This window comes from Atta cephalotes (assembly GCF_000143395.1).
Source record: "Atta cephalotes unplaced genomic scaffold scaffold00036, whole genome shotgun sequence".
NCBI classification, from domain to species: Eukaryota; Metazoa; Arthropoda; class Insecta; order Hymenoptera; family Formicidae; genus Atta; species Atta cephalotes.
In genome coordinates, this window is record NW_012130100.1 from 2,638,811 (window position 1) to 2,655,572 (window position 16,762).

Consider the following 16,762-nt stretch of genomic DNA (forward strand, 5'->3'; position numbering starts at 1 on the left):
TTGGAAACGATGTTGCAGCCATTCAACTGCACAACCATTTTGCTGTGAAGAGGTTGTCATAGTCATATATATATTATAGTGATCTGAATAAAATAAATTAATAAGCAGAATGTTCTTTATATGTAAATTAATATTCAATGAAAATTTAATTTTTAATTTTAAAATTACGTAAAAATATTTAAAATAAAAATATTTACAATAAAAAAATTTTGTTTTAGCTGGCATTGAACTTGAAACAACCCAGAATTTTTGTCTCACTAGAATTAGATCAAATTTAAGGATTAATTAATCAATTTATAACATACATATAATTATATTAACGCAGACGTAAATAAATATGTTGATTACAGAACTACACACAGATACTTAAGTAATAATTTTAGAGTCACTTAAATGAATGCATGAATCCATATGACCATCGCTGATACATGCTTTTAATCTAAAATTGACAGATATATATATTACTCTTTGCTTTTACTGTGATATACAAATTACAACTATATTGCCTTTACTTTTTTATAGTCACAGCGACTGTACCATAGCTATCAATACAGCCAAAATAGCTGTATTTTTATTTTTTATTAGCTGTCACTATTGCACAGCTATTAATACAGCTAAAATAACTGTAACTTCCAAATAGTTGTAATTAAGATTGGCAGAACGTTATAGTCACATTTTTGTTGTTGGAGCGAACATAGTCAGATCGTGTTTGGGTATATTGTATCAGACATTTTTCAAATTCTAATAATAAATCCGGATTCAGAATCAGCGACATCAAAAACACTACATTTTGCCAAAGGTTCAGCCATTAAAAAAAAACGATGTTTGTAAATAATTTTTTAGAAGACAATCGTTTGCATTCATTTATATTTAAAATTATAATAAATTAAAATAATAAAATTATAAAAAATTAAAATAAAATTTCCATGCATTTTTTTTTTAAATGGTTTCAATTAAATTGTATGGAACTATGATATTTTATAGATTGTAAGATGCCACTTAAAAGCCGCATAAACGTAAAGATAAAATTTGAAAATTCAAAATAACTGAATCAATAAGGCGGACAGAAATATTGTGAAAAAATTTTTCGATCTAGGGCAAATGTAGCGTTGAAGAGTTTTTTCGGTTGCGAATTCCGAATTTAGCTGATTGATTTCAAATCCGGATTTAAAGTTTAAAAATTCAAAATAGCTGAGTTAATATAATGGACGAAAATGTTATGGAAATGCTAAAAATCTACAAATTTTAGCGAAATGTAGTGTTAAAGGATTTTTGGGATTACGAATTTCAAATCTGGCCGACTGATTTTGAATTCGGGTTCAACATTTAAAAAGTCAATATATGGCTAATTTTAAAATTTGAAAACCCTAAAGAATTTTTGGATTTTTAGAGACGCATATTCTGAATCCAGACTGTAAATTTAAGAATTAAAAATTTAAGAATTAATTCATATACGAAACGAAAATGTAAAAGTTGATGAAATATAATGTTATATGATTTTCGCAGATTTTGAATCTAAACTTTAAATTTGAAAATGAAAAGTGCCTAATTCAATATGGCGGATTCCGAATTCGGCCGTTGCCCGATAAAATGTAGCATTAAAAGATTTTCATAGTCGAGTGTATTTCAAATTTGAACTTAAAATTTGAAAAAGAAGAATATCTGATTTAATAAGGCGGATTCCAAACCCGGCTGATTCCAGACTTAAAATTTTTTAATTTGAAATATTATGTAAATTATAAAAGTCTACCTATTTTTGGCGAAATAGTATTGAAGGATTTATGGACTTATTTCTATATTCCAAATTCAGACAAAAAATTAGAAAATTTCAAATAGGTGAATTAATATAGAAGACAAAAGTGTTAAAAATCACATGATTTTGGCGAAATGTAGCGTTGAAAGAATTTCATAGACGTCGATTCCGATTCTTAACTTAAAATTTGGAATTAAAAAATGCTTGATCCAATTTGGTGAACATAAAGGGTTTTCAGATACGTTGATTCCGATTGAAAACATAAATTTGAAGGAAAAAATTATTAATGTTTTTTGTATTCAAAATTTACGTAAATATGTCACGTAATGTAAATATAAAGAATCACCGATTGAAATATCTTGAAATTAAATGATTTCTTCCATCACAAAGAGAATATTTAACAATTGAAACGCCATTTCGTTAGGAATTCATGTCAAGTTAGTACGATATAAATCATCGTATAGACCAGTTTTTAAGCATCAAGATAAACTGAAGGTGCTCTCAAAAATTAATTGTTTGAGGTAGCGCGCGCTTGTAATGGGCTAGTATATAAAAAAAATTAGACATTTATATGATTACTTGATTTAAATATAATAAAATTAAAAAATCATCTTAATTGCAATACTGATGAATTTTGCGTTTTATTATCGATTTCTCGGGGCATCTTATATTAGAAGCACAATTTTTTGACTTTGCGATTTGCTCACTTTATACTTTTCTTTAATTTTCACAAAAATAAAAATTGATTTAAATTTTACATATATTAATAATATTATATTCAAGTTTGTTAAATTCCTTTCAAAATGACCTACCATTTTTTAAAATTTTGCCCATAGATTTCTATCCAATATTTACTTAAAATAAACTCGATATCTCATAATATATAGAGGCCTTCTCTCTATTTATTTTATTGTTTATAATGTAATTAAAGAAAGACTTGTAAATATTCAAAATTATGAATACAAAATCAAGTCAATAGGAATCTGCACTGTAATTCCCGAATGGAAATGTCAACTTGACACTAAGCAAGGGCTGGCTAATTTTTCCAATTTTTTATAGGCGCTGCAATGGAAAACTAACCTAAGAGCGACATAACATGGTAACGCTCATTTTTTATAGCCCCTAGATAGAAAAACTGTTTAGGTCCTGGGCGACAGTGTGATGTAGCCCCTAGCCATCGAAGTCTGTTCAAACTCTGCCTAGATTAGTGCTCGCAACGGAATTCGCATTTCAGGCTGTTTTTTGAATCGATGTCTACTATCTCTCTATTGCTCAAGGTCGAGCATGCGTAAAACGCCATGATTGGCTCGGCGGTCAAGTTTTAAGTGATAGAAGAAGAGAATAGGCGCCTCAAAAATCAACCTAAAATTTACAGTTTGTTACAAGCATTAGTCTAGACTAAGGCAAATATATATCTATTGTAGTTTGTACATATATTAATAAAAAATACTATATACTTATAATATATATCTGCTTTTTATTTCGCTCATTTAATGTAGACAAGATAATTAAACGTAAGTTATAATGCAGTAAGCTCCAAAACATAATGAAAAGCACAGGCAACAGAAACAGAGAATTAGTAACAGTAAAACACTAATAATAATATAGTAATAATAGTAATAGTAATATAGTATTAATAATAATGTTATAAAGTGATAGTATGAATTGAATTTGAATCGCTTAATTAGATTTGAAAACGAATCGAATTGAATTCAATTCGATTCGAATTCGAACTATTCACATACCAACTAATTCTTTATTTTATTTGATCAATGAATTTTAAACCCATCTCGATCTTTAGAATTAGTCAAGCAAATTCCCACAGCTGAACATACGTGTCATTCGGTGTTGCCTTTCTCATCTTTCTCATAGAGAGAGTCTAGAAAACATAAAAAATTTAATACTGCATAAAATCTATTGTTTCTATAATGATCAACAGATTATATAGTAAAATTACATTTTCTTACTGATTATGCATTTATACATCGGAGAATCTTTAAGTTTTACACAAGTACTCCACCTTTTTTTGTGCTGTGCATATTAATGCCAAATCACGCGTCATTATTTTCTTTATTATAGGTAATATTCTTAATAATACTAAATGATTGTAGGCAAAATAATATAACAAAGCCATCTGAATTATGAAAATGTTATTTATACATATATATATACGGCAAACAATTGAATAAAAAATTAATGAAACATTTACAAAATCATGATGACACTTTTTATTTGCCTTTAATCTATCTTGGAATGCATTTAAGTCCTCTAATGTATGCATTGGAAACTCAGCGTCATACTTTACGGAAAATTATTTACCATTCGAAGCAATTCCTTTCTTAATGACAGCAGATGTCTCAAGCAAAGCGTTTTATATCAATTTAAAAATTTCATTAAGAACGATGGCCATATCGTGAAGTTTGTAATAAATTGGATTTCTATAGTGTACAAAATATTAGTTTAACAATATTTCCAAAGTGATATTTACAATTGACTTCATTGACATTAGATCAACCTTATTTACATATAAAAGACGATAATAATTAAAATCATTAATAATTTCTATCATAAATGATATATAATAAAATTCGAAACAATATACCATCTTGATCAAAAAGTTCCCGGAATTACCACCAGATGATGCTCTGAGTCAGTTGATTTGAGTTCTCTTTTTTGGTTAGGTTGCCACATCTATTATTGACATTTCCACCAAATTTTATCACCATAGCTTGATATTTGTAAAAATTATGCCGTCTTGTACATCTACCTCTGCACGTATTTTCGATTTTTAACAGTTTTAAAAAATGGAGTTGAATTTGCAACAACGAGTTTGTATTAAATTTTGCGTTAAAAATGGATTCAATGGTGTGAAAACCTTGGAAATGTTGGGAAACTGTTTCAGCAGTGATACTCTAAAGAAAACAGCCGTTTATGAGTGGCATGAAGGTTTCAGAAGTGATCGTGAGTCCGCCGAGGATGACGAACGCAGTGGTAGGCCGTCGACATTGAAAATCGACGAAAACATCAATAAAGTGAGAGAAATGTTGATCAATAACCGCAAATTAACTATCAGAGTGTTAGAGGATTTAAACATTGCTTATGGATCCATTCAAGACATGTATTGTAGTTAATGGTTTGGGTTTGCGCCGTGTTGCTGCAAAGTTGGTCCCGAAGGAACTGAATTTCATGCAAAAAAGGGACCACGTTGTTATCGCCAAACACATGATTTCAAAGGCTGAATCCGACCCAACATTCATCAAACGCATCATTACTGGAGACGAGACGTGGGTTTATGAGTACGACACGCAATCCAGACATCAGGCGAGTGAATGGAAAACTTCAAATGAGCCAAAAACCACGTCGTTTTCAGTCAAAAAAGAAAGCGATGCTCACAATTTTCATGAATTACAACGGTATTGTACATCAAGAATTTTTGCCAGAAGGTCAGACACTTAATAAGGAATATTATTGGGCGTTATGAGATGTTTGCGTGAAGCAGTTCGCCAAAAAGAAAGGATTTGTCGGCAAACAACTCGTGGATTTTGCACCATGATAACGCACCGTCGCACAGTGCCATCATTATCCGTGAATTTTTGATCAAGAACGAAACGAATACCATCCAATAGTCATCGAATTCATCTGATATGGCTCCCTGCAATTTTTTTCTGTTCGATCGAGTCAAAAAATCATTACGGAGAATGCGTTTTAACAGCCGAAAGGAGGTAATGGAAAAATCGAAGACGGCTCTGATGGCTATACCGACAGACAATAGAGTTCCATGTTTCGAGAGCTGGATATCAAGCGCTGGCATAAATGCGTTGCAGTCAATGAGGAATACTTTGAAGGGGACAATATTACTTTTGATGAATAAAACTTGTATTTTGAATTTTCTGAATGAATTCCGGGAACTTTTTGATCAAGGTATGCCAAGTAGAACGTCAAGCGAAAAGTGCACTCGACCGCAATCCTGAAAAAGAAGCCCACACAGGACAGCAACCGATAGAAAAATAGCTTAATTACGGAGCGACAAAACCAAAAAAATAACACCAAAAAAAATAACGTGTGCAGTACTTACGCAAAAACAGAAAGAGAAGAGACAGCGAGAAAGAGAAAAAAGAAGGAAGGAAGAAAGGAGGAAAGGAGAGAGGGAACGAGGGAAAGAGAGAGAGAGAGAGAGAGATTATACTATATTTATTAGCTTCCATACTCAGCAAACCAAAACATGTAACTTAGACGTATATGTAATATAACACGACATTATAAATGTTACATGTAATATTATTTGTATGATGAATGTAACATTCTAATATGATTCGGCAACTTTGGAACATATTGTGTTATATATAGTTATATTTCGCTGATATATGCAGTAATATAATATATTGCAGTAATACTATAGCAAGACGGGTTCTAAACCATGGGGCTAAAGGGGAGCGCGGGGCGCGAGGGGTATTCGTAGGCGCGGGGGGGGGGGAAGGCGCGGGGATACTGGTAGGCGCGGGGAAGGAGGAGGAGGACGCGGGTCCCTGGCGCTATCGGTGTTTATAATGATACGTGATGCCGCCATGCTGTGGCATCACGTATCACTGGGGACCGTCCCCTCACATCCTGCCGCCACCCCGCTGCCGCCACCCCACCGCTGCCACCCCGCCGCCGCCACCCCGCCGCCACCACCCCGCCGCCGCCACGTTCACCCCAAAATGCGTTTCGGGCCGCTGCCGCCGCAGATCCAAAACCGCGGTATTATAACGCGAACAAGATGTTTTGTCTAGGTGACATATCATTGATGTGTTCTAACAGTTCTTTCTTTCAAGGTCAAAAGCATCGATAAAGATATTTATCTAGGAAAAACCGTGACACGTCGGTGACACGTCGCGATGCGTTAAGAGAGAAGCACCGATAACGATATTTTTTTTCTAAGAAGAGATCGGTGACACGTCGTGTCACTACTGCAATCCCATAGGGATGGTAGATAAAGCGACAAAGAAGTCACAAAATGGAATATATAATGAAATCATAAGCGCGCGGCATCTCAGTTGGCGTCTTTAAAGATTACCGTATCGCAATATAATGCGCAGTATAATGCGAAAAGTATGGTTGATTATCGCGCAGACGTTGAGGACATGGATGGTATGAATGCAGCCAAGTTATTTGAAGCAATGGAAATAGAATTTGAGAACATAACGATGTAAAAGTCGCGAATATTAGAAACGTTGAGAACATAGCTAACGTAGCCGAGTATATTAGAAATGTGGATTCGGAACAGTTCGCGAATATTAGAGACGAAGTATTCGAAGAAATGGAAGTAGACTTTGAGAATATAATGGATCAAAAGTCATCTGACGAAGAAATGCTATCCGACGATAGTGGATGTGCTAGTGATATGAGCGAGTATGAAATCGATCGCGTAGAAAAATTTGTACAGCCTTCGGAAATCCATACGTTGAACACTCGTATTAAACACTGTGTAATCCACAATTATTATACAACGGGTGGTGCTTTAACTGTATGCACAGCATGCATGATTCGTATAGCTGACATTAACGATGTAAGAATGTATCACGTCAGGGAGCATGAGACTGATTCTTTCGGTAGGTTAGACGGCAACGAATTGAAGAGGACCTTTGTACAGTATATTCTCGTGCAGCATGTGCCCACTCTGCACATTAAAAAAGAACTATTGTGAATAGTATTGGAAAATATGTGGGAAGATATATATAATGTAGATGATGTGTTGTATGTTCTCGATAATCCACAAAAAAAAACACAGATGTACGAATATCGTCGATGCAATTCCTACGCGATCGAGAATTCGGTATACGTGATGAAAAACATGAAATAATTATTAAAGAGACTGTTTCTGACTGGTGTTTACTCGCGCGACAGAAAGTGTACTCACGGTTACGAGACAAATGTTACGAGGACGATAAGTATGAAAAGAGACATTAGTGGAATAGAAATGTAATAAAGGACGATTATTATTGGGCGAAGAAAATCGCAAATAAGAGCCAAGATTGATGCATGTGCATTAAGATTCCCGCGGGTAATGAAAAATGTGTGGAACTGCTGATTATTAACAATATATGAAGTTTCGTGATCGCGATCTTGCACTAAAACTGTTTTTCAATAGATGCGACGAACAATGCTTTGAGTGCTTTGAACAGTACACTTTCGCAAACAAACATAATGAAAAGGAGTTAGAATGTTATGATATTCTAGATATGTCACGATGTTGCAACGTGTGTGAACGAGTTACGTGCAAGTGCTCCGTGGAAGAGTGCGACGTGATCTAAAAACTATGAAAAGACATGAAAAATCATGAGCGAGTGGAACGCGAACTGTTGGAGCAGTGCGGCCAGATCGTTATCTGGTAGAGTGTTTCGCGTGGCTGCAACGATGTGACGAGTGCATCGAGCAACTCGAAGAACTTTGTCGTGCCAAGTGTCCGCACTTCGCCGTTGGACAGAGACAATCCGGTGGCGAAGATCGTGTGACTCGCGGGTGCAAAGTCGCAATTGGAGCGACGTTTCGTGCACATTGGTGGCGAGTACGCGAGTAACAACGAACGATCTCTTGTCTGGCGAAAGATCGACGCCGCATTCGAGAGTCATATATTGACAGATACGGTGATAAACTCTAATCACATCGAGCGACGGTTTTTAAAAGACGCTGAAAATGCTTTAGAACGAATGCGAGACGCTGTAGAAAGACACGGTAGTGTAAAAGTGAACAAAGATGAGTTCGCGACGAAGGATAAACGTGCTAATAAGAGCATAGTTACAAAGAAGCGAGATATATCGATACACCGATTTGCGCGTGGTACGAGCAGCACGTCATCGAGCCTAGCATCGCTCGAAGAGTTCCAGGAATGCGACAGCGGGTGGGCATTATCACATATATTGAATTTGACTATCAATGTGAACAAACTAAATCCCCTACGCGCGGGATGTCACATCGAAGTGCCACGAGAAATAGCGACGAAATGAGCGGTAATCAGTGTTCGTACGACGGACAATGCATGCTTCGCGTGGTCAGTGGTCACCGCTCTGTACCCAACTGAAAAGTATACGAAGCGGGAATCGTCTTATCCGCATTATACGACAGTATTGAATCTCACAAACAATGAGTTTCCAATGACTTTAAAAGACATTTCTAAATTCGAACGGTTGAACGCGGTGTCGAACGTGTACGGCATCGAGAATAAACAAGTCGTTCCTCTGCGGCTCACCGATAACAAGAAGGAGAAGCACATCATTCTTCTGTATCTACAAGATTCACACAACGATAACCTTGGCAACTTTGCGTGGGTAAAAAATCTATCGCGTCTCATGAGCTCGCAGATTAGTGGGAAAAAAAACAAGAAATTTTTCTGCGATCGGTAAGTATAATAAGAAAAGCCAATAAAAAAAAACAGTAAAAAAAGAAATAATGAAAAGTGATTTCTCTATTATTTACAGGTGTCTCTATTACTTCAGTTCGTGCGAAAAATTGCAATTGCACGAAGTGGACTGCCAGAAGATCAACGAGTGTGCTATTCGACTGCCGAGCGAGGACGACAAGTAGCTCGAATTTGACAACTATAGCAACCGGGAACAAGTACCGTTCATCGTCTACTTCTACGCCTGGAATGAGTCCTACGTAAGACAGAATTCGACAAAAAAAAACGCGTCGTCGTACGCAGCGACATGAAGCGTTTAGCATAGGCTATTACGTATGACGACACATTATCGTCGTATTACTTCCGTCGCGATGAAGACTGTATAATCTGGTTCGCGCAACAACTCAACGATTTGGCACATTGTGAAAAATATCGTATCCAACGTGCCCATGGAAACGTTGTCTAAACAGCAATGGGAGGCATACTATAGCGCGATGCGTTGTCACATCTACGAGAAACCGTTCGCGCCGGACGATACGCGAAACCGCGATCATTGTCATCTCACCGGTAGATACCGCGGTCCAGCACATTCAAATTGTAACTTAAATTATAAAAATTCGTTCTATATTCCGATCGTATTTCACAATTTATCGGGCTATGATGCTCACTTTATAATTAAAGAAATTGCTACTGCATACGATGAACATGTAGATGTATCACCGATAACGAAGGAAAAATATATTTCATTCACCAAACATGTTTATAGCACCAAAATCAAAAGAATTTTCAGAAAAATGGTGTAAAATTAAGATTCATTGATTCTTCCAAATTTCTAAATGCAAGCCTCGATAAATTGGCGATGTATCTTGACAAAGATAAATTAAAAATTGTACGTTCCGAATTTTGCAAGCTTAGCGCGGAGGATTTCGATCTTCTCACACAAAAAGGTGTCTTTCCATACAAGTATATTGACTGCGTCGAAAAATTGCAGGACACGCGCTTACCACGGCGAATTATTTTTCAGTTCATTGACAGGCGATACGGTATCCGAGAGCGATTACACTCATGCTGTGAACGTATGGCAGCGATTCTCTATCCGAACGCTCGGCGAGTACAGTGATTTGTATTTGAAAACTGATGTCTTGTTATTAGCCGACATTTTCGAAAATTTCCGCAATAGTTGCATCGCGAGTTACTGTCTCGATCCCACGCATTATTATATATTACCAGGTTTCACGTGGGACGCCATGCTGAAACATACACATATAAGATTCGAGTTGCTTACCGACATTGATATGATCATGTTCATCGAGCGCGGTATACGCGGCGGTCTCAGTCAATGTTCCAGCAGATACGCACAGGCTAATAACAAGTATATGCATTCATTCGATCCATCGAAACCGTTGTCTTACTTGATGTATTACGATGTGAATAATTTATACGGATGAGCGATGTGTCAACCTTTGCAATATGCCGAATTTCAATGGATCGAAGACGATGCGAACTTCGATGTGAGCGCGATCGCTCCGGATTCATCCACCGGTTATATTCTCGAGGTCGATCTCGAGTATCCGCAGCATCTATTAGTTGTACAACTTTGCTTCCGCCGTTTTCCTATAGATGGCTTTAGCGATAAGTGGTGGTCGAAATAAATAGATCATAGACGTCATACAATAAACTTGGGCATCTGTCAACATAACTCCATAGAAACATTAATCGATTTGTGTCTGCATCATAAAGTCTCGATTGAAAATGTCAGTTTACGAGCCAAATTCTCGTCATTTGCGGGAGGTTTTAATTTTTTGCTTCAATATGAAGAAATCTGCGGCTGAGGCTCATCGAATGCTCTCAAATACTTATGGTGAGGCCGCTATTAGAACGTGTCGTGAGTGGTTTCAACGCTTCAAAAACGGTGATTTTGACGTCCAAGGTCATGCTCTGTATTTGGTGGGACCAGCTCGGCGTAGTGTATTATGAACTGTTAAAACCGACTGAAACAATCACAGGCGATCGGTATCGAACGCAATTGATGCGTTTGAGCCGAGCATTGAAAGACAAACGGTCGCAATACAACGAGAGACACGATAAAGTGATTTTGCAGCATGACAATGCTCGACCCCATGTTGTGAAAGTGGTCAAGATATACTTGGAAACGTTGAAATGGGAAGTCCTACCCCACCCGCTGTATTCTCCAGACGTTGCTCCCTCTGACTATCACTTGTTTCGATCAATGGCACACGGCCTGGCTGACCGGTCAGCACTTCCGGTCTTATGAAGAAGTAAAAAATTGGATCGATTCGTGAATAGCCTCAAAAGATGACCAGTTTTTTCGACGCGGGATTCGTACGCTATCCGAAAGATGGGAGAAAGTAGTGGCCAGCGATGGACAATACTTTGAATCATAAATGTATAACTAGTTTTTTACAATAAAGCCTCAAATTTCAGAAAAAAACGGCGGAAGCAAAGTTGTACAACTAATATATATACATGTTATATGAATGTATATATGAATGCATATGTATGAACATATATGTACAATATGTATGAACGTATCCATCGCTGGCCACTACTTTCTCCCATCTTGAGATGGGAAAAAGTAGTAGGCAGCGATGGACAGTAACTGATCTGTTCATTCATTTTGTTTTGAAATAAATGCATTTTTGAACTGACTGAACTAATTTGTATCCCAATATATATATATCTTTGTGTATCGACTATTTTGACAACTATTGTGAAATTTTTAATGGTGAATTGTATACATTGATGATTATCGTCAAACAAAAAATTGACTACTTTGATGTCACATGAATCCTTGCATATTCACGAACGTTGGCACGAGCATGTTGTTGAGGAGATTGCGATCGATTGCGGTCGAATGCGAAGTGGAAGTTGGGAGTGCGCTTAGGTGATTTTGCGCACAACGGATTATACTGAACCACGCGATCGTGTATGATGACAGGCTGTTGTATTTGCGGGCACGTTCTCCTTACATTCAAAGTCTAATCGTACGTCCACGGTGCCACTCTTGATCGATTCGTTCTGTCGAGAGCAATCGATGATTACGAACGGGCCATTACGTAAAAAAGTCGTAAAGATGAGACTCGGCTCGAGACACTCGTATCCGTAGTAACCCTTGCAGAAACGCACGTACAAGTCATACAGAATCACACATCTGTTTTTATCAAAATCCAGATTCAAGTCATCATACGGATAATATTCCGAATTCAGGTAGAGTTTCGCATTGGTTAATTTGCAATCATCGAAACGACTTATATCTTCAGACATAACGTTTTTTCGACCTATTTGCATAGCGAAAATGACGTAGCGCGGCTTCTCGAGCTGAGTAGCCTCTTGATGGCCCACGAATGTTTGATTGTGCTCTGCAAGAGCGGAAACTCGTACAAAGCGAAAAGCCATGCTCAGATATCGTTTGCTTTCCAAAGCGCGCAGCATCGACAGTTTATTTATCTCGTTCAATAACACGTGCGGCATTCGCCATTGTACTTTGAATAATTCGAACGTTGGCGTGACGAGTGAAGATCACCACGTCTTCGCAAAATCCCAGCAATACGTAGAGCGGTACACAGAAATTAAAATATTCGGCCGCAGTAATCTGCGCATCTCAGCCGACATTTCGCAGAATCACACTTCTGTCGGATGACACTGTTACATAATTTTTGAGTATGCTAGTTATGCCCACGTTTCTGTTACGATCAATCTCCACTCCGTTGAATTCATATCGAATCTCATCATCTCAAATATGAATGCTACGCAATTATTTGCCAATGTCATGTGAGCACTCTGGATCACTTTATTCTTCGTCAGTTTTCCTTCGACATACAGAAAGCTTTTGTACGGCAGTAGTGTGTACAGATCCTGTTGCTGTATGGGTATTCTTATTTCATCGCTGTACCCGAACGTTGGCGAACTGTCCGTGTGAGTCTTAATCTTGACGATGCGATCAAAAATCGGCTCGTCTTTAATGTTAGGATATCAGTCATCTCAAATGTTGCGCATCGCGAATCCCAAAGATTTTAAAAATGTAATTTGACACGCTGAGCTTCTTCTTCTTGTTCTTCTTCTTCTGATGCAGCTAGATGTGCGAGTGTTATCGTCACTGGCTCTGTAAAAAATGCGTTATCTTTCTGCGTACGCTTCATTCCGTTCAGCACGAGTATCTCACGCTCACGTTATCACTATTCCCGTCGTATGTGCAATCTAACGATGATCTCTTCTCCTCGAAAATCGAGCAATTATTCGTTCTAATCGACGATGCGTATCATTAGATCCGTAATACTCCGTGCGATGATCGGCAAGTAAACGATCTGCGCCGATCTCTCCGATATCACATATCCTGAAGGCATGCTCGGCGAAAATTCATGTATCGTGCGCGCTTTTGCCGTTGCTGTATACGCCCGCGGTCATGTTACACTCTACGCTGATAACGTTTACATTCATTATGTTGATCGACACGTCCGATTCGTGCCATCTTCGCGGCCGCAGTATACGCTTCGATGAGAATCCCAGCAGCTGAATCCAATGCTGTTGGGCTTGCCAATGTTTATTCTGTATGCACATCTAATCTCGCATCTCATCGTGTTGTAGTTTGCGCGGAGCGTAATCAGGTATTCTCCATCTTCATTATTATCGTCATCATATCGGTATCATTGTTATTGTTGTTGTTGTTGTCATCATGCACTACATCAACGGTTTCAAGCGCGTCGCGGTGTGGATATTTCCATAAAATAGCGTGTTTCAAAAATTCATTTATGTCTCGCACTTCATATGAATCTTCGGGAATTGTAATTTCCGCATCGTCTTTCTGGCGAAATAAAATTTATTGTTCATTCACATTTGGTATCGAGTGATAAGACTCAAAAATCATCAGACCGAGCTCGTAATCTCCATCACTCATTTAATCTATGGGAAAGCCGCAAGAACGGTGCTTTTCCCGCTCAGTGTAAGAATCAACGACATGACGAAAAAGCGTTCGACTAATACTAAGATTTCACAGCATCTCGTCGAGTTTTTTAAATTCACGTGCGTCTACAATTTGTAGAAACCGCAAACACATCTGTCCACAGAAGCTCTGATCGTACGTCTGATAAGACGTGCGATTGTACTCTATCATCATCGTTCCCGACATATCGCACCAGTTCCTTGGGCGGTCGAAAATTACCGAAACTGTCAAAATACACGACGCGGTTGTTCCTCTCCGCGTACGTTACCCAGTAAGTATGCCTCGTCGCATTGTCCAGATTCACGATATCGAAATTTCGTTTCGGTGCGCGCCGCTCGTCGGTCACGTGTTACGCATGAAAATGCTTCTAAAGTATGGTACGCGCTTATGTCTCGCGAGCTCGTTCAATTGCACATTGGTAGTTGCGCCAGTCGGCATTTTTATCGTCTTTTCGACGTTTTTTTTTCTTTGCAGCTACACCCTGTCCATGTTTGTACGGGCTGAGATACAGTCCGCGACCCTGCTCCATCACGCGATCATGACGTTGCGGCTCTTCGAGCCGTCACGCAGCTTTGCTTCATTTATCACTTTTGCCACGCTGGCCACTCTGCCAATCAAGGATCCTAGCGCGCCTAACATTGGCAGATACGGTAACGCACCACCTCGTTTCGCTGGAAGTATCCGTTTTTTCGTCGTCATCTTCTTCTTCGATTTCATGCCTATGCCGTTCTTGATCTTGGCTTTCATCGCTGCCCAGATGGCAGCTGCGGCTGCTCTCTCGCTCAGTGCCGAATCTCTCGCGACGACGCGTCCTAGCGTACTTTATCGGCGAATACCTTGTCCGCGTGTCTATCGGTGAGATCATTGCTCTGAGAATACACAATGTCGTGTTCTCGGCACACCGTGTCCAGCGGATTTATGCCCTCGTCATCTTTGGCTAGTCGCTTCGTAAGCCGAGTGCCCGAGCCGCAAAACTGGTAGCCCGGAATATGTAACTCGAAAGGAAGCGCGTTTATCGCTCGATTCAGCAGACCGCTGCGCGACGCTGACATTCGTTACAGTATTTTATCTTCGGTACAGGGCCGACGGTGTGCGCCCGCTGCCACGATTGATTGTAGTGCTCGTCGCAGTGACGATAGTTCGAACCTCCGAATCTGCCTTCTCGTGTTCCGGAAGCTTGTCTGAAGCAGACGTGTTCGATGTAGTCGCCATACACGCGTAAGAGTATGACTTTGGTATATATTGCAGTTGCTCGACACTCAAGTTTCGAATATCGGAAGGATGACACAGCGCGAGATACATTTTGCTACGCGATTGGATTCGCGCACCTTTAAATAGTCATTCGAGAGCTCACAGTCTTTAGTGTGAGCATGAAATTCGTGCTGCAACCACTAACGATACACGTTACAAATTGTGACGCGAAATCGCGAATGATGGAAGGCAGCGTGGAAAAGCGCAAGCACAGCGAAATGCTGCCGAGTACTATACGCGCGATCATTTACGGCCCGTCGAATTGTGGTAAAACCAATTTTCATAAGCTTGCTCGAGAGTCCAAACGGCGCACGTTTCGAGAATACGTCTGCTCGAAATCGCTGCAACAGCCAAAGTATCGATATCTCGAAAATTTATTTAAGTTTATCGATGAAATCGGCTTTACGTTTTCTAACAGCGATGTCGTTTCACCGAAGCGCCCTCGGAAAAATTCTATTTTTATTTTTGATGACGTAGCATGCGACAAGCAAGATGCGGTGAGAGAATACTTTTCGATGGGCCATCATGCGAACGTTGACTACTTCTATCTTTGTCAGACGTACGCGAGAATACCTAAACATCTGATCCGCGACAACACGAACCTGTTGATCCTGTTTAAACAGGATTGTATCAACTTGAACACGTTTACAACGATCATGTGAATATCGACATGTCGTATGATGAATTTTGTTTGTTGTGTCGCGACTATTGGCAAAAAAAATATGGATTTTTAGTGATAGACAAGGACAGTGCGCTTAAAGACGGGAGATACAGAAAGGGATTTAACGAATTCGCGATACTGTAACGTGACTGTAATCGTTGTCGATACTTCGTCAGAGACGAACATGGCTGATGTGCGCGCGCGTGAAAAAAATTGCGAGGGAGATTGAGGAGACGAGCGAGTCGATCCGCAAGAAACATCGCGCTCTAAAGACTGATAGAGTCGAGGAAGACATGGTATTGGACAGGCATTTTAAACCTATTATCAAACCTCTGCAGCAGAATGTTGATGCACAATCCCGTGCGCGCGATAAAGAGAGACAGTCGCGCAACGATAATGCAGCATCTGCCTCCAAGCATGAGAGAAAGGAGGAGAAGGAGGAGGAGGAGGGAAAGAAAGCAAGCGAGATGTTCCAGCGTTTCGCGATCCCGCGTAAATTCGGTGATCGATTGCACGATCGTATAGCCGATAACCTCCACACCGCGTAGCAAAATCGTACCGATAGAGTGGTTGGACAATGTTTTCGGAACGACGGAAGATTCGCTAGCGACGAAGGTTCAAAATCGGTTGTAAACATCGGAAGGTCGATATGCATTACGAGCTGGCTTGGGTCCTCTGGGTCAAAAGTACATTGAGACTGTCTTGAGAGGAACGCGAGATAAACAGAAGAGCGATGTAGATTATGTATATGGCGTTTAC

General features: G+C 39.1%; 1 protein-coding gene across 1 annotated transcript; it reads right to left on the reverse strand.

Moving 5' to 3' along the window:
* Positions 1-12,056: 12,056 nt before the first annotated feature.
* LOC105621714 lies at positions 12,057-12,623 on the reverse strand. The gene has a single exon (XM_012203174.1). It carries the CDS (start codon positions 12,621-12,623, stop codon positions 12,057-12,059), a length of 567 nt encoding a protein of 188 aa, XP_012058564.1.
* Between the last annotated feature and the right edge of the window lie 4,139 nt (positions 12,624-16,762).

Excerpts from the sequence above, each read along its gene's own strand:
- LOC105621714 (XM_012203174.1), bottom strand. The coding sequence starts at position 12,623 with ATGCCGCACGTGTTATTGAACGAGATAAATAAACTGTCGATGCTGCGC.